Here is a 25,234-nt window from a genome sequence, read left to right on the forward strand (position 1 = left end):
ATGAAACCTGTGAGTTTCAGCTACACATTAAAACGCCAGTTGTGTATTTTGGGGTTGATCTTTATGGTAAAATAAAGCAATTAAACTATCGTCGTTTTTTTTAAAATCTGCTAAAATTTTGTAGAAAAAACTTTAGGATTGTGTAAATCTTGAATTATCGAAACATTGTGTTTGGTTTCTATAAACTGCAAAAATCGGTTCTTAATGGATTGTTTTCTTTCAGTTATGTTTTGAGCTTTATAAAATGAAGGTTCAATAAGTTTTCTTATGATTAGTTTCTACGAAAAACGGATACAAACAGTTAATATTGTCAATATGTCAGTAACTTTCAGCAACTATTTCTTAGAATTTCTGCCAATACCACTTAAAACGTGCATATTGTTGTTCCAGAGGCCAAATAGTATAAATAAAATGCATTTCTTACTACTTGTGTTACTTGGTTTTGACATTAAATCATAAGTACCCCCCCTTTCCACCCTCTTCCCTATTCTCCCCGGGTTCACACACCATTCCACATTGTGTGTTGTTTTAAAAATGTAAAAAAATGCAGTTTTGACGTCTTTCTTAGTATCTTATTATAATCTAATATTTGTATGTTAATGGTCAACTTATAAATAAATATTATAAATAACATTGAAAATAAGTATGAATTTAATCGAATTTAACTGTCTGCCTCCGTAGCTGAGGGGATGCATCTAAGGCTAGTAATCAAGCGATCTGAGTTCGCCTCCCGCAATGGTGAATGCACGGTTAAAAAAAACCAACACAAATATTAAATAACTTGACTTGACTTTAATTTAATTCTAATTTCAAATTAAAAATGCTTTTTTCCTTGTGACAAAGTAAATTGTCTGTTTTTTAGCTACAGTCGTTTATAGAATAATAGAGACATACATATTAAGATAATTTATTAAATATCGGTACCTAAGGGATGCTGAGGCTGCCAGATTTTTGGTTTTCGGCCCTTTAAATGATTGTGGGGATAAAAGTGTGGATGCACTTCAGTTGCACAGTTGAGCTACGTTTTTTACCCCAAAAGCTCGAAAATAGCAATTTTGACCCAAATCACCACATAGCATGTTTGGCTATATAAATTGCTGTTTCTCACATAAATAGACCATTGAGGGTTTCTTTTCGTGGAGATGTTATTCCTAACATTGTATTTGAATGCTCTGTTGATACTATTTCCATAAATAAACTACAAAAAAGTCCATTTTGAATCGAAATTTTACAATTTTCCGATTTTTTTGTTGTTGTCACGTGACATTGGACTGATGATCACGTGATCAAACATGACAAAAAAAAATTACAAACCTTTCATTAATAATACTGAAAAACTGTTTTCTATATAAAGTCTTAGTTGATAAGTCTATTAACAGTAACAAGAAAGTTATGAATGATTGAAATTTGATCGTTCCTCTGCGGCAAAAATAGTGCAATTTTTGCCGAATGGTAAAGAGTTAAATATAATGATTCTGAGTTTTAGCATCTCCAAATTATTCACAAAAACCAAAAACTGGAATTTTTCACAATTGGAAATGGAAACGGCAGCCATTTTTTATGGTCTTAGACCCTACTGCAACCCGAAATTTTGTGTTCCTCATTATAGTCAACTATCATTAAGATTGGTTCCATTGTCTCCAATAAAACTGCCGGACAAAATAGTTGGAAGAATAACTAGATTTGTAATTGCTAGCAATAACGGATGGCACCCTCGTCCCCCCATTGCCAGGCGAGCGGCAGCCATTTTGGAAATTCTAAAGTCAAAGAGTGCATCTACACCTGGAAGTAATCATTTTTGCAAAATTTCAGTAAGTTTGGAGCATTTTGAAATTTTGGACAATTTTGCTGTTTCCATGGTTACGGCGGCCATTTTGGAAATTCCAACTTCAAAATGCAACTCTGCACATGTCAGTCACTATTTCTGTAAAGTTTCATCCAGTTTGCAGCATTTTTATTTTTTTGACCTTTTTGCATTGTTTCCATGGTAACAACAGATATTTTGGAAATTCCAACGCCAAATTCCACATCTTCCAATGTTGCTCATCGTTACTGTGAAGTTTCATTAAGTTTTGAGCATTTTGATATTTTTGAAATTTTTTGTGCAGTTTCCATGGCAACATAGTAGTTCCAATGAGTACCAAAATCATCCAACACCTGTATATAGTGGGCACCTACTTTGTATTAAAATATAATGATTCTGAGTTAAAGCATATCCAAACAGTTCACTAAAACAAAAAACTGGATTTTTTCACATTTGTTTCGTTTCCATGGCAACGGCAGCCATCTTGATGATGCCATACCCCACTGCACTATTTAATGTGGTGGTCAACATTATGGTATAGTTCCATCAATATTGTTCAAGCCAATTCTGAGAAATAGTATGGACAAAAAAGTGTGGAAGAATAAATATAACTAGAATTGCCATTGCAAGCAATAGCGGATGTCACCCTTCCCCCTATTGCCACTAAGCGGCAGCCATTTCAAACTTGTTGAGCAGTAAATGCACAAATATGCATGGCTATTCATCTTTTTGTAAATTCCCAGTATACTGAGAGCATTTTAAAGTATTTCACATTTATACCGTTTCCATGGCAACGGCAGCCATTTTGAAAATTTCAAAGTCAGAAGTCTCATCTTTACTTGTCAGTTACCATTAATATCAAATTTCATTAAGTTAAAACCATTTTGAAAATTTTTGACATTTTTGCAGTTTCCATGGCAACCGTGGCCATTTTGGAAATTCCAACTTCAAAAGTCATATGTAGACACGACAGTTAACAATCATATCAAGTTTCATCAATTTTGAAGCATTCTGAAATTTTTGCTCCTGTATCCATGGTAACAGTAGTTCCAATGATTGTCAAAATCATACAAAACCTGTATATAGTGGACAACTATATTGTATAAAAATTTCATGATTTTAAGTTCAAGCATACCAAAGTTATTCACCAAACCTGGAAGTTTTTAGAGCATTTTGACCTGCAGTTTCCATGGCAATGGTGGCCATTTTGGAAATTCCAACTTCAAAAGTCTTATGTTGACTTGACAGTCAACAAATATAGTAAGTTTCATCAATTTTGGAGCATTTTGAAATTTTTGAAATTTTTGACATTTTGGCTGGTTTCTATGGTAACAGATACCATTCCAAATTTCTAATGGCAGATACCACATTGGTACATGGGAGGGAACATACCATCAAAGTTTCAATGGATTTGACCTACCATTTTAAGAAAGTAAATGCCACTTTAAGGTTTTTGAAGCATTTTCACCATTTTTTACTTGTTTCCATGGTAACGGCAGACATTTTTGAAATTCTAACGCCAAATTGCACATCTTCCAATGTTGCTCATCGTTACTGTGGAGTTTTATTAAATTTGGAGCATTTTGATATTTTGGAAATTTTTGGTGTAGTTTCCATGGCAACATGATAGTTCCAATGATTGCCAAAATCATCCAAAACCAGTATATGCCCGGCACCTACATTGTATTAAAATATAATGATTCTAAGTTAAAGCAACTCCAAATAATTCATTAAAACCCAAAACTGGAATTTTTCACAATTGTTCCGTTTCCATGGTAACGGTAGCCATTTTTATGGTCTTAAGACCTTCTGCAACCCGGAATTTTGTGTTCCTCATTATAGTTAACTATCATTAAGATTGGTTCCATTGGCTCCGAGAAAACTGCCGGACAAAATAGGTGGAAGAAAAATAATAATAATACAGAAAAAGAAACAGAGGAAAAGCAATATGTCACCCGACATTGTCGATCGGGTGACATAACTAGAATTGCCATTGCAAGCAATAGCGGATGTCACCCTTCCCCCAATTGCCACTGAGTTGCAGCCATTTCAGAATCGTTTAACAGTGAATGCACATATATGCATGGCAATACATCTTTCTGTAAATTTTCAGTACATTCACAGCATTTTAAAAATTTCACATTTCTGCCGTTTCCATGGCAACGGCAGCCATTTTGAAAATTTCAAAGTCAAAAGCCTCTTCATTATTTGTCAGTTAACAATAATATCAAGTTTTATTAAGTTTAAAGCGTTTTGAAATTTTTTGACTTTTTTGCAGTTTCCATGGCAACGGTGGCCATTTTGGAAATTCCAAAGTCAAAAGTCTCATCCAGAGTTGGCAGTCAACAATAATATTAAGTTTCATCAATTTTGGAGCATTTTGAAATTTTTGAAATATTTGATCCTGTATCCATGGTAACAGAGTAGTTCCAATGATTGTCATAATCATTCAAAACCTGTATATAGTGGACAACTATATTGTATAAAAATTTGATGATTTTAAGTTCAAGCATACCAAAGTTATTCACCAAACCCTGGTTTTTGGAGCATTTTGACCTTTTTGCATTGTTTCCATGGAAACGGCAGACGTTTTGGAAATTCCAAAGCCAAATTCCACATCTACCAAAGTTGCTCATCGTTATGCTAGAATTTCAAAACATTTGGAGCATTTTCATTTTTTTGAAATTTTTGGTGTAGTATCCATGGCAACATAGCAGTTCCAATGATTGCCAAAATCATCCCAAAGCAGTATATAGTGGGCACCTACATTGTATTAAAATCTAAAGATTTTAAGGTTAAGCATTCTCAAACAATTCACCTAACTCCAAAATTATTTTTTTTCACCATTTTTCCGTTTCCATGGTGATGGCAGCCATTTTTTTAGTGCCAATATTAAAAAGCAACAGGAAAGTCAGGGTTCCTTGTTATAGTGCACCATCATTCAGATTGGTTCCTTTGGCTCTGAGAAAGCGAGCGGACAAAATTAGGTGGAAGAAAAATAATAATAACTAGATTTGCGATTGCAAGCAATAGCGGATGGCACCCTTCCCATATTGCCAGGTGAGCGGTAGCAATGGTAACGGCGGCCATTTTGGAAATTCCGAACTCAAAAGTCAAGTCTTCATTAGCTGAGCAACATTTGTTATAAGTTTCAATAAATTTGAAGCATTTTGAAGTTTTTTGTATTTTTGCTGTTTCCATGGTAACGGCGGCCATTTTGAATATTCCAAAGTCAAACCCCCGCTGCAATTTTTTCCCTCCACAATCATATACCCTTTAATGTCTCTAGAATAAATTAAACATTGATGTTCTAGAATGTTCTGTGAAAATTCAAAGTTTTGACCTTTTTGCATTGTTTCCATGGTAACAAGAGCGATTTTGGAAATTCCAACGCCAAATTCCACATCCTCCTATGTTGCTCATCGTTACTGTGAAGTTTCATTAAGTTTGGAACATTTTGAGATTTTTGAATTTTTTTGAGTAGTTTCCATGGCAACATAGTAGTTCCAATGAGTGCCAAAATCATCCAACACCTGTATATAGTGGGCACCTACATTGTATTAAAATATAATGATTCTGAGTTCAATCATATCCAAAAAGTTCACCAAAACAAAAAACTGGATTTTTTCACATTTATTCCGTTTCCATGGTAACGGCAGCCATCTTGAAAGTGCCAACCCCAAAAAGCAAATCTTCATCTGGTGGTTAACATTATGGTATAGTTCCATCTTCTTGGGTCCATTCATAATAGAGTTCCAGACTGGACAAAAATGTGTGGAAGAAAAATAATAATAAAAATAAAAAAAACAAAAAGAAACGTAGAATAACAATATGTCACCCAAACTCCGTTTAGGGTGCCATAACTAGAATTGCCATTGCAAGCAATAGCGGATGTCACCCTCCCCCCTATTGCCACTAAGCGGCAGCCATTTCAAAATGGTTTAACAGTGAATGCACATATATTCATGGCAATACATCTTTCTGTAAATTTTCATTACATTCAGAGCATTTTATAAAAATTCACATTTCTGCTGTTTCCATGGCAACGGCAGCCATTTTGAAAATTCCAAAGACAAAAATCTCATCTATACATGCCAGCTAACGATAATATTAAGTTTGGTAAAGTTTGGAGCATTTCGAAAATATTTGACATTTTTGCAGTTACCATGGCAACGGTGGCCATTTTGGAAATTCCAACTTCAAAAGTCTGATGCAGTCTTGACAGTCAACAATCATATTAAGTTTCATTAATTTTGGAGCATTTTGAAATTTTTGAAATATTTGATCCTGTATCCATGGTAACATAGTAGTTCCAATGATTGTCAAAATCATTCAAAACCTGGATATAGTGGACAACTATATTGCATTAAAATTTGATGATTTCAAGTTCAAGCATACCAAAGTTATTCACCAAACCCGGCAGTTTTTGGAGCATTTTGACCTTTTTGCATTGTTTCCATGGAAACGGCAGACATTTTGGAAAATCCAACGCCAAATTCCACATCTACCAAAGTTGCTCATCGTTATGCTAAAGTTTCAAAAAATTTGGAGCATTTTCATAATTTTGAAATTTTTGGTGTAGTTTCCATGGCAACATAGTAGTTCCAATGATTGCCAACATCATCCAAAACCAGTATATGGGTGGCACCTTCATTGTATCAAAATATAATGATTCTGAGTTTAAGCATCTCCAAATTATTCACAAAAACCAATTTGTTCCGTTTCCATGGAAACGGCAGCCATTTTTTATGGTCTTAGACCCTACTGCAACCCGCAATTTTGTGTTCCCTATTATACTTAACTATCATTAAGATTGGTTCCATTGGCTCCAAGAAAAGTGGCGGACAAAATAGTTGGAAGAATAATAATAACTAGAATTGCTATTGCAAGCAATAGCGGATGTCACCCTTCCCCCCATTGCCACTAAGCGGCAGCCATTTCAAATACTTTTAACAGTGAATGCACATATTTGCATGGCTATACATTTTTCTGTAAATTTTCAGTACATTTGGATCATTTTTAAAACATGACATTTTTGCTGTTTCCATGGCAACGGCAGCCATTTTGAAAGTTTCAAAGTCAAAAGTCTCATCTATACATGCCAGTTTACAATACTATTAAGTTTCATTAAGTTTGGAGCATTTTGAAAATATTTGACACTTTTGCAGTTTCCATGGCAACGGTGGCCATTTTGGAAATTCCAACTTCAAAAGTCTCATCCAGACTTGCCAGTCTACAATCATATTAAGTTTCATCAAATTTGGAGCATTTTGAAATTTTTGAAATTTTTGACATTTGTGATGGTTCCTACGGCAACAGAGACCATTCCCAAAATTTAATGGCATATACCACATTGGTACATGGGAGGGACCATACCATCAAAGTTTCGATCCATTTGACCTACCATATTAAGAAAGTTAATGCCACTTTAAGGTTTTTGGACCATTTTGACCTGTTTTGTATTGTTTCCATGGTAACGGCAGACATTTTCAAAATTCCAACGCCAAATTCCACATCTTACAATGTTGCTCATCGTTACTGTGAAGTTTTATAAAATTTGGAGCATTTCCATATTTTGGAAATATTTGGTGTAGTATCCATGGCAACATAGCAGTTCCAATGATTGCCAAAATCATCCCAAAGCAGTATATAGTGGGCACCTACATTTTATTAAAATCTAAAGATTTTAAGGTTAAGCATTCTCAAACAATTCACCTAACTCCAAAATTATATTTTTTCACCATTTTTCCGTTTCCATGGTGATGGCAGCCATTTTTTTAGTTCCAATACCGGAAAGCAACAGGAAAGTCAGGCTTCCTTGTTATAGTGCACCATCATTCAGATTGGTTCCTTTGGCTATGAGAAAGCGGGCGGACAAAATTAGGTGGAAGAAAAATAATAATAACTAGAATTGCCATTGCAAGCAATAGCGGATGTCACCCTTCCCCTATTGCCACTAACCGGCAGCCATTTCAAAATGGTTTAACAGTGAATGCACATATATGCATGGCAATACATCTTTCTGTAAATTTACAGTACATTGAGAGCATTCTAAAAAAATTCACATTTCTGCTGTTTCCATGGCAACGGCAGCCATTTTGAAAATTTGGAAGTCAAAAGTCTCATCTGTACTTGGCAGTTAACAATAATATCAAGTTTCATTAAGTTCAAAGCATTTTGAGAAATTTTGACTTTTTTGCAGTTTCCATGGCAACGGTGGCCATTTTGGAAATTCCAAAGTCAAAAGTCTCATCCAGACTTGCCAGTCAACAATCATATTAAGTTTCATCAATTTTGGAGCATTTTGAAATTTTTGAAACATTTGATCCTGTATCCATGGTAACAGAGTAGTTCCAATGATTGTCATAATCATTCAAAACCTGTATATAGTGGACAACTATATTGTATAAAAATTTGATGATTTTAAGTTCAAGCATACCAAAGTTATTCACCAAACCCGGAAGTTTTTGGAGCATTTTGACCTTTTTGCATTGTTTCCATGGAAACGGCAGACATTTTGGAAATTCCAACGCCAATTTCCACATCTACCAAAGTTGCTCATCGTTATGCTAGAATTTCAAAAATTTTGAAGCATTTTCATATTTTTGAAATTTTTGGTGTAGTATCCATGGCAACATAGTAGTTCCAATGATTGCCAAAATCATCCCAAACCAGTATATGGGTGGCACCTTCATTGTATTAAAATATGATGATTCTGAGTTTAAGCATCTCCAAATTATTCCAAAAAACCAAAAAGTGGAATTTTTCACAATTGTTCCGTTTCCATAGAAACGGCAGCCATTTCATTGCAAGCAATAGCGGATGTCACCCTGGTCCACCAATTGCCATTAAACAGTAGATGGTAACGGCAGCCATTTTGGAAATTCAAAAGTTGAAAGCCTCATCTAGATTAATATGCTGTAACGTTTTATACATTTTTGAAGAATTTTCAAAATTTAGCTTTTTTTTAACAGTTTCCATGGCAACATTTGAAATTCCAAAGTCATACTGCTGCTTCATATTGTGCTCCTCATAATATTATACCATTACACGGCCGACACTCGGCTAACCGAGAGTTTGGTCGGTTAATCTATATTGAGTATGCGGCTATATCGGCGGTTGGTCTGTTAATCGGGTTGGCTAAAGTCTGTTAATCAGGTGTTATCGAGAAAATCATTGCAAGGTCAGTATGTTTCATTGTATAACTTTTTAATTATATTTATATCATAAAAACTATTCATGTCTGACAAAACGATTTGGAGTACTGAATCCTGTGGTGTAATTATTTGTTTTCTAGCTTCAATAAACGATCTATAAAATGAAAAGGCGAGTTACTCATCAGTAAATTTATACACATTTTACACACACAAAATGTACACAAAAATGACAAGTTGGTTGAGTTTACTTGCATGCAATATTTTGAACATCGAAAAAAGACAGGCATTATGTTTGTTTACCATATTAACATCAATATGTAAAAAATCTACACGAAAAACTGTATTTTGGTGACATAAATCAATGTTTAATAAAAATGTGGTCTGTTAATGGGTCGGATGTATAAAACTCGGTCTGTTAATTGGTCTGTTAAGAGTTATGAATGACATTACAAGCATATTCGGGAATTTCTCGCTACATTGAAGACCTGTTGGTGACCCTCTGCTGTTGTTTTTTATTTGGTCGGGTTGTTGTCTCTTTGACACATTCCCCATTTCCATTCTCAATTTTATAATTTAATTGCTATATGGGGTGTTATCTGAATAAAGGGATAGACTCAAGATTAGTGGCTAGAATAGATGGAAACAACACATGAACAATGAAACATACGTTTAGACAATGGAATCTGAAAATTGATAGAAATGGTTTCAAAAAGTGTAATATCAAAGTAATATTAATTTCAAAAGACAATACATACCGGAAATAAACTCCTCATAGATACCAGGATTAAAATTTTATATTTACGCCTTATATTTACGCCAGACACGCGTTTCGTCTACGAAAAATCATCAGTCACGAAACAAATGTTTAAAAGGCCAAATAAAATACGAAGTTGAAAAGCATTGAGGAAACGCAACTAATACCGGCGTCACACATCAGCGTATAGCACTGGCGTGTTCAAAATCATTTACGCTGCCAATACGCTAGTAATTTTGGATGCATTTAACCTGTCAATCATATTTGTAACGTGTGCAAAACGAGCTTTAAGCGTGTATTGGGCGTACTAGAAACGTATGTTGGCGTATGTTGTATGTTTTTTTATGCTGCATACAAATTTCCTGTGATTGTAGCGTTCATCAAGCGTATTTACTTTCCTTCATTGGCTAGAGGAATAGGGGGAGGGTTGATATCTCATAAACATGTTTATCCCCGCCGCAATTTTGCGCCTGTCCCAAGTCAGGAGCCTCTGGCCTTTGGTAGTCTTGTGTGATCTAGTATACATATCTTTTAAGGGGCCAGCTGAAGGACGCCTACGGGTGCGGGAGTTTCTCTCTACATTGAAGACCCATTGGTGGCATTGGCCTGCTCTATGGTCGGGTTGTTGTCGATTTGAAACATTCCCCATTTCCTTTCTCAATTTTACCTTTGTATTTCGACGTACTAAAAACTTATGCAACGCGCTTTGAACTATTGCTAAGCGTTCCTATGGCATGCAACTTACGTATACCGACTTTGTCAATTTTATCTGTACGTTTGGTGCACGCCGGTCTATACGCCAATGTGTGACGCCGGCATAAGGTAATCTATTCCTAAGGTAGAAAAGCCTTAATATTTCAAAGAAAACGCATGGAATTTAACCAGCTGCATTGCAACACATGACAGATTCATAGATGTTACAGACTTTGAACAGACAAAAAAAAAGCTGACTGACAACTTGGCGTAAATAATAAATTCGTGCGAATACGAGCGGCCAATCAGTCCATATAACGCTATATTGAAGTGACACACCCTTCAATGAAATGCAAAGAAATAAAATTAAAATAAAAGTTCTCTTTCTATAAGGATACTGTTGCACCGTATTGTAATTTTTTCGTCACAAGTACATCTCATTTTTTTCAATGTGAAAATATAAACTAAAGGTAGTAAGACTATTGTCGTGGCTAAATAACTCTTAACTGACACGATTTAAATTGTCCAACCCATTAACAGACTGTATTCCCCTAATATTCATTAAAATGTGGTATTACTCAACTTATATAACAATTATGAAATATTTATCAATGACAATTATTTTTTTAGAACCAAAGTACTATTTTGTGTCCTTTAAATCATATATAAAATTGTTTTTTAGCCTTTTATCCAAAATATTGCTATGCGTACAAGCATAAAAACCACATACTTGCGAGACGCCTTTTCGTTTTACTTAAAACTGCGCAGGCTATGCATTTTTTTTACTGGTGGAAAATGTTCTATGATAGATATCATTTTGTCAGACACTTTTCTTTTTTTGATGTGGTTCTCATAATATGGCAAAAATCTGTATATATAACAGAGTTTATCATTAAATTGTGAGTTTTACTCTTAACAGACGTATAACCAACCCGATTAACAGACCAACCGCCGATATAGCCGCATACTCAATATAGATTAACCGACCAAACTCTCGGTTAGCCGAGTGTCGGCCGTGCATTATATAACATTTAATGGCCGTAGATTTACTGTAACACTAATGTTCTAGAATGTTCCATTATATTTTTACATTCTTTCTGTTACCATGACAACGGCAGCCATGTTGGATATGCCAACCCTCGACTGCACTTCTGCATATGGCCATTAACATTTTGGTATAGTTCCATAACAATTGGTCCATCCTATTGTCAGAAATATTCTGGACAAAAAAGTGTGGAATAATAATGATAAAAAAAAGAATCGTACAATAACAATATGTCACCCGACCTCAGTCAGGGTGACATAACTAGATTTGCCATTGCAAGCAATAGCGGATGGCACCCTTTCCCTATTGCCAGGCCAGCGGCATCCATTTAGAAATTTTTTGCTGTTTCCATGGCAACGGCGGCCATTTTGAAAATTTTAAACTCAAAAGTTAAGTCTACATAATCTAGGCAAAATTTGTTATAAGTTTCATTAAATTTAAAGCATTTTGAAGTTTTTCATAATTTTGCTGTTCCCATGTTAACGGCGGCCATTTTGAATAGTCCAAAGTCAAACCCCCCGCTGCAATTTTTTCCCTCCATAATCATATATACCATTTAATGTCTCTAGAATAAATTTAACATTGATGTTCTGGAATGTTCTGTGAAAATTCACAGTTTTAACCTTTTTGCATTGTTTCCATGGTAACAACAGATATTTTGGAAATTCCAACGCCAAATTCCACATCTTCCAATGTTGCTCATCGTTACTGTGAAGTTTCATGAAGTTTGGAGCATTCTGATATTTTTGAAATTTTTGGTATAGTTTCCATGGCAACATAGTAGTTCCAATGAGTGCTCAAATCATCCAACACCTGTATATAGTGGGCACCTACATTGTATTAAAATATAATGATTCTGATTTAAAGCATATCCAAACAGTTCACCAAAACAAAAAACTGGAATTTTTCACATTTGTTCTGTTTCCATGGTAACGGTAGCCATCTTGAACCGTTCCATGCTTCCTGCAACACAGCACATGGGGGTCCTTAATATAGTAAAGTTCCATCAACTTTGGTCCATTGGATTTCGAGAAATCGCGCGGACAAAATTTGTTGCAAGAAAAATAAGAAAAAAAAGAAACGTAGAATAACAATACGTCACCCCAACTCCGTTGAGGGTGCCATAATAATAATACGGAAAAAGAAACAGAGGAAAAGCAATATGTCACCCGACATTGTCGATCGGGTGACATAATAACTAGATTTGCCATTGCAAGCAATAGCGGATGGCACCCTTCCCCTATTGCCAAGTGAGCGGTAGCATTGGTAACGGCGGCCATTTTGGATTTCCAAACTTAAAAGTCAAGTCTACATTAGGTGAGCAACATTTGTTATATGTGTCAATAAATTTGAAGCATTTTGAAGTTTTTTGTATTTTTGATGTTTCCATGGTAACGGCGGCCATTTTGGAAATTCCAAACTCAAAAGTCAAGTCTACATCAGCTGAGCAACATTTGTTATAAGTTTAAATAAATTTGAAGCATTTTGAAGTTTTTTGTATTTTTGCTGTTTCCATGGTAACGGCGGCCATTTTGAATATTCCAAACCCCCGCTGCATTTTTTTCCCTCCATAATCATATACAATCATATACCATTTAATGTCTCTAGAATAAATCAACATTGATGTTCTAGAATGTTCTGTGAAAATTCAAAGTTTTGACCTTTTTGCATTGTTTCCATGGTAACAACAGCGATTTTGGAAATTCCAACGCCAAATTCCACATCTTCCAATGTTGCTCATCGTTACTGTGAAGTTTCATTAAGTTTGGAACATTTTGAGATTTTAGAAATTTTTGGAGTAGTTTCCATGGCAACATAGTAGTTCCAATGAGTGCCAAAATCATCCAACACCTGTATATAGTGGGCACCTACATTGTATTAAAATATAATGATTCTGAGTTAAATAGTATCCAAATAGTTCACCAAAACAAAAAACTGGATTTTTTCACATTTGTTCTGTTTCCATGGTAACGGCAGCCATTTTTTACCTTTCCAATGTCTCTTGCACAACTTCACATGGCGGTTCATAATATGGTATAGTTCCATCAACATGGGTTTGACCAATTCCGAGAAATAGCATGGACAAAATGTGTGGAAGAATAAAAATAATAATAACTAGATTTGTAATTGCTAGCAATAACGGATGGCACCCTCGTCCCCCCATTGCCAGGCAAGCTGCAGCCATTTTTGGAAATTATAATGTCAAAGAAGGCATCTACCCTTGCAAGTTATCATTTTTGCAAAATTTCATTAAGTTTGAAGCATTTTGAAATTTTGGACAATTTTGCTGTTTCCATGGTTACGGCGGCCATTTTGGAAATGCCAACTTCAAAATGTTACTCCGCACATGTCAGTCACTATTCCTGTAAATTTTCATCCAGTTTGCAACACTTAATTTTTTTTGGAAATTTTGAACATTTGTGCTGCAACCATGGTTACAGTAGATAATTCCAAAATTCTAAAAGCGTACGTCTCATTGCCACATGTCATGTTATAAATCAATACAGTTTCATTTAGTTTGGTGCACTACTCTCTGAGAAAATGCTGATTTTATGCATTTTTCCATAGGGTCAATGCAAAACTTGGCACCAGTTTCCATGACAACGGCGGCTATTTTGAACTATCCAAATATTGTCTTGACATCTTGGCATACTGGGTCACATTTTTACAAAGTTTCATCCAGCTGGATGTTATAATGAAAGAGTTAGAATTTTTGATATTTGAGCTGTTTCCATGGTAACGGCAGCCATTTTGGAAATTCCAAAGTCAAACTGCAAATCATCTCATGCCAGTTACCATTCCTGTGGAGTTTCTTCCAGTTTAAAACACTTTGAATATTTTCGGATTTTTGCAGTTTCCATGGAAACGGCAGCCATCTTGACCATTCCAAAGTCAGGTGCACAACTTCATATGCTGGTCCACATTATGGTATAGTTCCATCAACATTGGTCGATACAATTCCGAAAAACTGTGTGGACAAAAAGTGTTGAAGAAGAATAATAAAAATAAGGAAAAAAAGAAACGTACAATAACAATACGTCACCCCAACTCCGTTGAGGGTGCCATAACTAGATTTGCCATTGCAAGCAATAGCGGAGGATGTCACCCCGTTCTTGACATTGTCACAGTAGCAGCAACCAGTTTGAGTGTATCAAAGTCACATGGCACGTCTAGTATACATGCCTTTGACCCCCCCCCCTTTTTTCTCTTCTCGGAGACTAAGAGTGATGTCTATTTATAGTTGGGGAACTCTTTAAAATCTTAAATTAGACACACGCTTGAGGAAGAAAGGTGCTGTCACGTGATACTGAAGTATATTATCGTGGAGTTAGTACATTACTATTCTTTTTAGAGGGGACCTTGGACAGACAACATGTGTATATATTGACGGAGCGGCATACTAACTGTTCATTTTATTCTTCAATATCACGCGTATCACACGATACAAGTATTTTATCTTGTACAATTTAATTACACGCTTATCGATTGATTTCAGCTAATGTGTATATTTTTGCAGGTGTTCGATTAACGGATGTGTACTTTAATGCAAGTGCAGAAATGTCAATTATGTGTACTCTTCATGTTTCTCTCTCTCTCTCTCTCTCAGTGGCGATTTTCTCTTGAGAGCACGATGTTTGTATAGAATAGAAAGAAGCACGTTAAATTATATATTCGTTTTCTTCTAGCATATTCTAGAAGATGTTTTGCACATAGTCTTCATCACAGAATTTTGTCTCAAATTTTCTCGGTTTTTTTTTTTTTTTTTTTTTTTTTTTTTTAAGGCTGTTTCCATGGCAACGGCGGCCATTTTGAAAATTTCGAAGACAGATGACAATACAATAGCATTTAAACGGGAATGAGCTTAAAATTTGTACGAAAATGTTACTTTGACGTTTTTTACCATATGGGTCCAATGTGCACTTTTAGCGTTATCTCCATGGTAACAGCAGCTATCTTAAAAATTCCAACGGCAATGAATTCTACAGTTTATACTGCTGTTTTCTACTTACGGTTTTTTTTGCCGTATCTGTAGCGGTTTATTTTCTATGAATTAATTAAGGATTTATTTTCGTTTTTTTCACGTTTGGACCGTTTCCATGACAACGGTAGCCATTTTAAAAGTTCTTAAGATGGATGTCACGCCTTCTAACGATGAGTTATTAGTTCTGAAAGTTTCATTAAATTTGGACCATTTTTCGGTTTTTTACATTTTTGCCGTTTCCATGGAAACGGCGGCCATCTTGAACCATTCCATGCTTACTGCAACTTTGCACATGGGGATTGTCATTATGCTGCAGTTTTATAAATATATGTCAAGGCATCTCCGAGAAATCGGCTGGACAAAAAGTGTGGAAGAAAAAATTCGTAGAATAACAATATATCCCCCCTTTTTCAAAGGGGTGACATAACTAGATTTGCCATTGCAAGCAATAGCGGATGGCACCCTTTCCCCATTGACAGGCCAGCGGCAACCATTTAGAATATTTTTGCTGTTTCCATGGCAACGGCGGCCATTTTGAAAATTCCAAACTCAAAAGTTAAGTCTACATAAGCTAGGCAAAATGTGTTACATGTATAAGTTTCATTAAATTTAAAGCATTTTGAAGTTTTTCATAATTTTGCTGTTCCCATGGTAACGGCGGCCATTCTGAATATTCCAAAAGTGCAGTTTTTTCCCTCCATAATCATATATACCATCATATACCATTTAATGTCTCTAGAATAAATTTAACATTGATGTTCTGGAATGTTCTGTGAAAATTCAAAGTTTTGACCTTTTTGCATTATTTCCATGGTAACAACAGATATTTTGGAAATTCCAACGCCAAATTCCACATCTTCCAATGTTGCTCATCGTTACTGTGAAGTTTCAAAAAATTTGGAGCATTTCCATATTTTGGAAATTTTTGGTGTAGTTTCCATGGCAACATAGTAGTTCCAATGAGTGCCAAAATCACCCAACACCTGTATATAGTGGGCACCTCCATTGTATTCAAATATAATGATTCTGAGTTAAAGCATATTCAAACAGTTCACCAAAAACAAAAACTGGATTTTTTCACATTTGTTCTGTTTCCATGGAAACGGCAGCCATCTTGAACCATTCCATGCTTCCTGCAACTCTGCACATGGGGGTCCTTAATATAGTAAAGTTCCATCAACTTTGGTACTTTAGATTTGGAGAAATCGCCTGGACAAAATGTGTTGCAAGAAAAATAATAATAAGAAAAAAAAGAAACGTAGAATAACAATACGTCACCCCAACTCCGTTGAGGGTGCCATAACAAAGAAACAGAGGAAAAGCAATATGTCACCCGACATTGTCGATCGGGTGACATAATGATAAGAAAAAAAGAAACGAACAATAACAATATGTCACCCCAACTCCGTTGAGGGTGCCATAATAATAATAGTAAAGAAACAGAGGAAAAGCAATATGTCACCCGACATTAATGTCGATCGGGTGACATAATTATGACATTGTTTTGGTACAAGTGAGTTGAATTCAATTTCGACTTTATTGGTTATATAAAAGGTTAAGAGATAAAATCGTGCAATTTTTATATCAAAACATCGAACTTTCATTGTTGACAAATCCTGATAATCCGTCAATGTATATATGTTTTAAGCAGGAACAGGAGAATAGATAATTAGATAATAATAAGATATTTTTTTTCAAAATTAATATAAAAAATGAGTGTAATTTATATAAGTAAACGTATAACTATCCTAAGACCATCATAAGACACCTCTCGCGTTGTCCTAACTTTATGACCAACTTTAAGAGATGTCCTAATTTAGGACCGCTTTGTGAAACCCACTTAGGACTAAGATATGTCGTAAGACCATCCTAAGACATGTCTTAGTCCTAAGACAGCTTCGTGAAACTGGGCCCAGATTGATAGATCGAAAGATAGATATAAACACGTAGCTACAAAGACAGCTATATACATTGTATATAGATAAAAAGAAAGAATGATTCTTTGTGGTCATTATCGTACTTGTCAGTGTACCATTCTTGTTCGGAATTTGTTGATACCACACATAGTTCACACACACACACACACACACACACAAACACACCTTAAAAAGATCTTCAAGACATATTGCGCTTAAAACAAGACAAAAAAAAAACGGAAATAGTAAAACATTTAATAAAAAGGGACAACAATTTAAACATTTAAAACGCCTACATTGAAACAAATTACATTTCGTTCCCATTATTAGACATTTAAATAATGAACATTTTTCAAATTTGAATATTGCACAGTAAAATGAAAATTGAAAAATTGAAGCATTTTTCATTTTTCAATATTAAACGTCAAATTGAAAAATGCTCCACGTTGGAGCATTTTTCATTTTTCAATATTTGAAGACAAATTGAAAAATGCTCCACGCTTGAGCATTTTCCATTTTTCAATATTGTAAGTCAAATTGAAAAATGCTCCACGTTAGATCATTTTCCATTTGTCAATATTGTAAACTAAATTGAAAAATGCTAAAGGTCAGTATTTTCAATATTTGCTTTTAAGAATGATTTAAAATATGTTTTGTTTTCTAAAGCAAGCAAATACAAATGTTTCAATAATTTTAAACTTTTGACAAAATAAAATCATTTTTAACAGAAAGTTATTGTTATTTGTTTCAATATCTTCTTTAAATCAAGAATATAATTTCATGAAAATAATAAATTTCAAATCTCATAGAGAAAATGGTTTTTCGAAAGTGATTTCTATAGGTTTTTGTTACATTTTTCAAACCAACTACCTTTAAGATTTGCAGAGCAATTTGAAAATTTATTTTTCATTTTAAAATGAAAAATGTTTGGCGTAAATGTACACGGACGTTCATGCCCTCCTTTAATGTATTCATTGAAAGTTTTGGCCGGTATTCTTAAACTGTATCATGAGAATGATATTTATGATTTATATCAACTTCATATCAACGTAAATCCTTTTTGAATGTTAACTTAATTACGCATAAGAAAATAATATTTTAGAATAGCGGTTTTCATTTATTCTTTGTTTAATTTTAAAATAAGAAAAATGTTTTTTTATCGTGACTGTTAAATAGGGTGTTCATTTAGTGAAAAAAAAAACATTCGTAAATTTTGAGTTACGCTCAACTTCTTATAAAAAAAACAAGTGATTATCTATAGACGAAGTCACGATAATCATCGTGATTTTTTGAATCTCGATTTTCGTTCTTCCGGTTGATTTTCTTTAATTTATGAAAAACACATTCAATGGAAATGCTTATAAAGATTTTCTTGATATAAAACAAAGCTGAAAATAAGCTGTTAAAGTGGAGAAATCAGCCTTCTTAAATAACCTTATATCTGTGTCCGCCATATTGGGATGATCGTAATTGCAGTTACGGTCATCACGTTGACGCCAGTGATTTAAGGAATAACAGTACTGTAGTCCAAATTGACGGTGGCAACTCTTCCACTACGGTACTGTTATTTCGTAAAAAGAAATACTTCATAAGGGCATGAAAAACGAATAAGTTTGACATACAAAAAACATTTGCGAAACTTCATGAAAAAATGGCAAATTTGAGGTAGGTGTTGTTTTTTTTTATTCGATAATATTGAAGTTATCGAACATTTATTGATTTAATCAATTCAAAATGGCTGGTTCCTCCTTAGTAACGCCTGGTCAAATGAGGATTTGACGGTAACTTTTAGCCAATGACAAATATTGTTACATAAAAATTGCATTAATATCAAAGTTTCTTTTTCAATTTTTTCAATTTTCTAAACATTTACCCTTTAGTTTCATCTTATAGAATTAGGTATATCATAAATTGTACATGCATCACTTTTCTATATGTCAATGTTTAAAAACGTCTATGTCTTGTAGTGAAACACCATAGTTCAAAAGATAACATTCCGTGACGAAAGCAACAATTTACGGAATGTTTGATTTTTACTACTGCCTACCCTACCCCTAAACCGAATATCGAAATTTAACTGTGTTGTAACAATGGTATTGTTTAATTATTACTAAGAATAAACTCCGGTTTTCTGAAAACCTTTTATTACACATTAAAATATTATATTCCTGAATATTTTCTGTACATAAGTCATTTAGTTAACAGACTGATGGTCCCTTTTTACAAATTGAGTCATCTTCCCAGGGGTAAAAGAAGGCTTTTTAAGTTAAACTTGAAGAAGTATACTTTGGAGCGCATCAATCCTCAATTTAATTCTATGAAAACTGATGGTAAAGTAAATTTTGGCTAAAAACTGTCTTCATATATTTCTCTTTTACCAAATGTTTCATTTCTGCAAAGGTGTTGGTTAGTTTAAATAAACAATGATAAATGTTCTAATGGTTTGGGTTAATTGGTGGTCTGACACCTAAATACTAGATTCATGGAGATACGAAACAAACAATGGAATGTTTGATTTCATACAAAGCCCAACATTTCGTCTATTCCGGATATCGAAATTTTACTGTGTGTTGTATCAATGGAATTGTTTAAATGTGATTTACTGAAGACCCGCTTAAATGCACTCGATTTGCTGTCAAATATTAGTGAGCCAACCGCCAGACAATCATTACCTGCACTCAAAGCATTTGAAAACACTGTTAAGTCAATTCTTCAAATTTGAAGAATACAAATATGTACAAAATTAGTTTTCTCAAGGGTTACAATTATATCATGAATTTTAATAAGTTTATGATAAATAAAGATATTTGTATTTCTGCAGCCGTTCCGAATATATGTTTTTATTCATTCAGATGTTCCGAATAGATATAACTATATGCTTCCTTTTTTATATAAATAATGGATGCAAACTCTTTTCTCCATTTCTGTTGCAGATATTAAAACCAGAAATAAAGTCGATGCATATTTCGTCAGATATCTACTTCAGATTTGCTACAACAGTAGTGGAGACTAAAATTCTCAACGTAAATCAAGAAGCATCAGAAATAATGTTTGATATGACTCTACCAGATTCAGCTTTTATAACAGGCTTTACAATGTAAGACTTTGATTATTTACTGCAGTTATTGATTACTTTTGATCGAAATTTCATTGTTCTATTGTTACTTCTTTAATATCAGTTTAGCCCCTAGAAAAGGTGAACAGTATAAATATGCACCTATTTTTTTCTATATATTATATAAAAAGCAATCAACCTTTTGTTACGAAATACATATTGTTTTTACTGTCCATCTGTGATTAAAAAAAATTAAATCAACACTTTATAAATGTCGTGCGTACAAAGCGTTTGTCTTGATTCGCATTAGTCAGGAATGCTCAAAAACAAATATTTGAAAACCAAGAATGTATAAGAACCGATACCTTTTGAGAGCTATATTGGCAAAAAAGAGGAAAAATATAGCCAAATCAATTAAGTTCAACTTTACTTGAGGGAGTTTAAACCTTTGTTTCTTAATAAATTCATAAATTCATCAACACACAATTAAAAAAGGTTTGTTATAAATCATTCCAGTACCAAATACTGACTACTGAGCTGTTAGTCCACCAGCAGCGGTACCGACTGCAAATTATTAATGAATTTGTATTGAGCAATTCTTCTGGTTTATCCAAATGATCAGCATGGACAAAAAGTAAAATCACAAAAATACTGAACTCAGAGGAAAATCAATTCGGAAAGTCCATAATCACATTGCAAAATCAAATAACAAAACGCATCAAAAATGAATGGACAAGAACTGTCATATTCCTGACTTGGTACAGGCATTTTCAAATGTAGAAAATGGTGGATTGAACCTGGTTTTATAGCTAGCTAAACCTCTCACTTGTATGACAGTCGCATCAAATTCCATTATATTGTCACCGATGCGTGAACAAAACAAACAGACACAATAGGTAAAAAAGTCAAAAATAGGGGTACAGCAGTCAACATTGTGTTATCATCTTAATCACTATAAAAACAACAAATGTAACGAAGAAGCACAAAAAGGCATACATCAAATTAACATCCTCATTTTGATTATATTATACGATTTTATTTGTCTATGTAAAATGCACCCATCAAGGAAGGAGGGTTTTGAGTACTAGTGAAAATTGCGCGTTTGAAATTCGCACAGGTAGACATGAAATAATTTTGTCGTTCAAAGTATGACAATGCGTACAAAGCTTAATTTAAGTTTAATTTAGTCACAGGACAATTCAAAAACCTTTAGCTCGATATAAGTTGAAAGTTGTATTTTCTTACATTAATACGTTGAAAGACAATAACAATCAAAACCAAGGAGTAAACAAAGACTCACAAACCAAAGGTCATTTACATCAACAGTTATAAATAAGAAATAAGAAACAACACGAACTCCACTAAAACCGGGAGTGAAATCAGGTGCTCCGGCAGGGTAAGCATTTCTTGCACTGTATACGGCACCCGTCGTGTTATTTCTTTGTTGAAATATTGAAACAGAAGATTAGATTTTCATATCAATATCTTGAAAAGATAATTTATCTAACGATGAGGCTATGGTTAAAAACTTACAATCATCATGAATCGCCATCTTAATTTGGTTGATATGGATGGAATGACCGTGTCAGAGACGACCATATATACATTTTTTGTACATCCCATTAAACTAATCAACACGTTTCTGCTTTCCTTGTTGATAAAATCCATGATTGTGACTCATCACAAGATTTCAACTTGACATGGAAAGAATGATTGGGTCAACAATGCACAAGTAATGTTCACTCTTTCTACGTAACTGAGTTGAACCTTTGGTAGGCTAAGCTTTATTCAAACTTAAGTGTTTGAGCAGTATTTGCCTCAGTTAGTGTATATATGTATATGAATTAATTTCCTCTCTCCTTGGAAAAAATATAAAACAAATGGTATATACATTAAGATTTTGATAAATTGGAATTCAAACCGTTGTGCTTCATTGCATATTTTAAAACTGAAAACTGAAATATATGTATCGTAGGGAAATAGGAGGTAAACGATATGCTGGTAATGTGAAAGAGAAGGATAAAGCAAAGAGACAGTTTGAAGAAGCGAAAAGTCGTGGAGAAAGTGCTGGTCATATAGCTGCATCGTAAGTTAAAAACTATAAAATGTCATGTAGTAACATCTTTAACAAAACCTCCACTAAAAGGGGAACTACATATGAGATATGAAAAAAATATTGTGTTTGTTTCAATCAATAATAAATATAGAATAATACATGGCAAAATCCGTATCGCATGCTGTATCTCCACGAGAAACCAATATCAGTCCCGAGGGCTGATATTGATCGAGTGGGGATACAGCATGCGATACGGATTTTGCCACGTATTATTCTGTTTATCAAATATTCTAGTAGAATCAGATTCAATCATGGGATATCCATTTTTTTTTAAATCGTCTGAAATTATAAGCTAGAAAAGAACATTATGATTTTCTTGTATTTTTCCAGCTGACTTTATTTTTATAGACTTCCTTATTTGCTTAATATCCACATCGTAATGTCCTCTTTAACCTATTACATTTTCAATATACGTTTAAAACCATACATATGTATTAAAATGCATCCTCAAACAATACTGTCCTATTATTTCAACTAAAATTAATATTTTTCAAAGATGTAGAAATGTTTAAAGTGTTTTTGTTTATTTGACGATGATATGTCATGATATTATTCAAAATCATTTTAATTTTAATTTTAATTTTCTGACGAGGTGAACGAACAGCAAGAAAAATATTCCTTGAAAAGTTTGCTATCTATTCTAACCAAAAAAAAATTAAATTTGCATTTGTGTTTAATCCATCAGGTAATGAAAATAGACTTCACGAAAATTATGACCAAACGAAAAATAAAACTTCAGTCTTTGATATATATATATATATATATATATATATATATATATATATATATATATATATATATATAAAAGTCACTCATAAAGTTACTGGGAAATAATTTTTGGAAAAATATCGATTTAATTTGAAATGATAGGACATTTGTTTTAGTGGGAACTCATTCTTTTCCTATGCAAGGATTGCAAATAGAGCAACTGGACGTCATAGGTCAAACGATGACGTCATTCAAATTATGATGTAACGCTAGGTATGCGATACGGGTTTTGCCATGCGATACGGGGTATGCGATACGAGTTTAGCTATGCGATACGGGGTATGCGATACAGGGTAATGGATACAGACTGGAAAAAAGAACCTTTATTAGATATACAAAAAAGCTGTATTTTGTACTTAATATATGATAAAAGTAAAATAATGAAATTATAATTCACTTTCAGCAGAAAGTTTGATTCAATTTTGTCAAAATAGGCAAAGAAACATCGGTGATGAATTATTTACTTGCAAATTAATAACTCGATCTCCTTGAATCTGTATCCATGTGACCTTCCATTTAACCCATTAGCTAGAAATTGTTTGCGCATGCATAAGTCGTAACTTTTTTTTTTTATCAAAAAGAAAACCTTCAACTTGTTAAAGCGATAATCAACTTATTTGTTAATTTTTAACATGAAATCAAACAAACCTAGATATACGTTTTGATAGTATGCTATAAATCAAATATGATAATTTTTGTCAAATCGGTAAACACAAATTTGACAGCCAATGGTCCTTTAATTAACTAGAGTTATTAAACAAAACAAATGATGACACTAATTTGCATATATGTTCCTCTGTTAATACAAAAAATACAGTGTAACCTGCCTAATCCTACAACGGAATATTCCAACATCCTGCTTTAACCGATATATTTTCATGGTCCCAAAATATGCCTATCCTAGCAGAAAAAATCTGAGTATTCCGATACCCTGCTTAATCCGCTTAAAGATTTGTCTGGTACCCCAGTGTGTCGGAATACACAGGTTTACACTGTAATATCATGAACAGAAGTACTAGGATGTTAATTTAATAATGCGTTCTGTTTAATTAATTATATTAAATGATATACAATCTTTTAACAGTCCAAGAACTTCGAACAAGTTTAACATACTGGTAAATGTTGAAAAGAACGCCTTAGTGATATTCAAGCTGAAATATCAGGAAATGCTGAGACGAAGCCTTGGATCATATCATCACGTGATATATGTAGATCCTGGTCAAATAGTGGAAGACTTTGAAATAAAGGTTCACATTAGTGAATCCAGAGAAATCATAGATTTAACGATGCCACCACTGGAAGGAAAAACAAAAATTGGTAAAACTGTTTGTATAAATGAAACAGAAAATCGAAAAAAAAAGATCAGTCTATTGAATTGGCATTTACATCATATATTAAGCCACCTCCTTCAAACTGCGGAGAACCAGAAATGAAAAGCTACATATTCTGTGCAGCGCTTTTCAGTATATACAATAGTCAGATGCTTTAATAGGGGTTAAACGTTTTGTCAACATAACTATAAGGGTCACTTATATGCCAGTCACACGTTTCAACGAGATTCTACAACTTTCTTTCTCAAGACATGGTTTACTATAGTATTCTACGAAGCATCAATACTTAAAAAGTCATAGTGGTAGTAATAAAAAAGGAGAGAATTACTTGTCTTCTTTTAAATTAATTTAAGGTGGTATCCAACACCTTGACTAAAATTATTTTGGCTCGTTTAATTTTCCTAAAAGTTTGACAAAATATTTACTTTGACCCTTTGAAAAATATATTATAATTTCAAAAAACTTGAACCAATCACTTCCTCGAAAAAAAATTGGTTGGCTACATAGCAGTTTGAAAAACACTAATATTGATCATCGAGACGCTTAATATTTCCTTAACAATACAAAGTAATTAAAACGTTTAGCTCATTTTACAGAGTTATATCCCTATAGT

The 25,234-nt window shown here is 33.7% G+C and overlaps 1 protein-coding gene across 1 annotated transcript in view; it reads left to right on the top strand.

Moving 5' to 3' along the window:
* LOC139512768 (inter-alpha-trypsin inhibitor heavy chain H3-like) overlaps positions 1-25,234 on the top strand; it is a 63,578-nt gene that overhangs the window by 21,437 nt on the left and 16,907 nt on the right. The window contains exons 2-4 of the mRNA XM_071300669.1: positions 20,285-20,448; positions 22,382-22,492; positions 24,375-24,607. Coding sequence (XP_071156770.1) covers positions 20,285-20,448; positions 22,382-22,492; positions 24,375-24,607 — 508 coding nt within the window. The remainder of the gene's footprint in view (positions 1-20,284; positions 20,449-22,381; positions 22,493-24,374; positions 24,608-25,234) is intronic.

This window comes from Mytilus edulis, chromosome 1, assembly GCF_963676685.1.
Source record: "Mytilus edulis chromosome 1, xbMytEdul2.2, whole genome shotgun sequence".
Classification (NCBI taxonomy): Eukaryota; Metazoa; Mollusca; class Bivalvia; order Mytilida; family Mytilidae; genus Mytilus; species Mytilus edulis.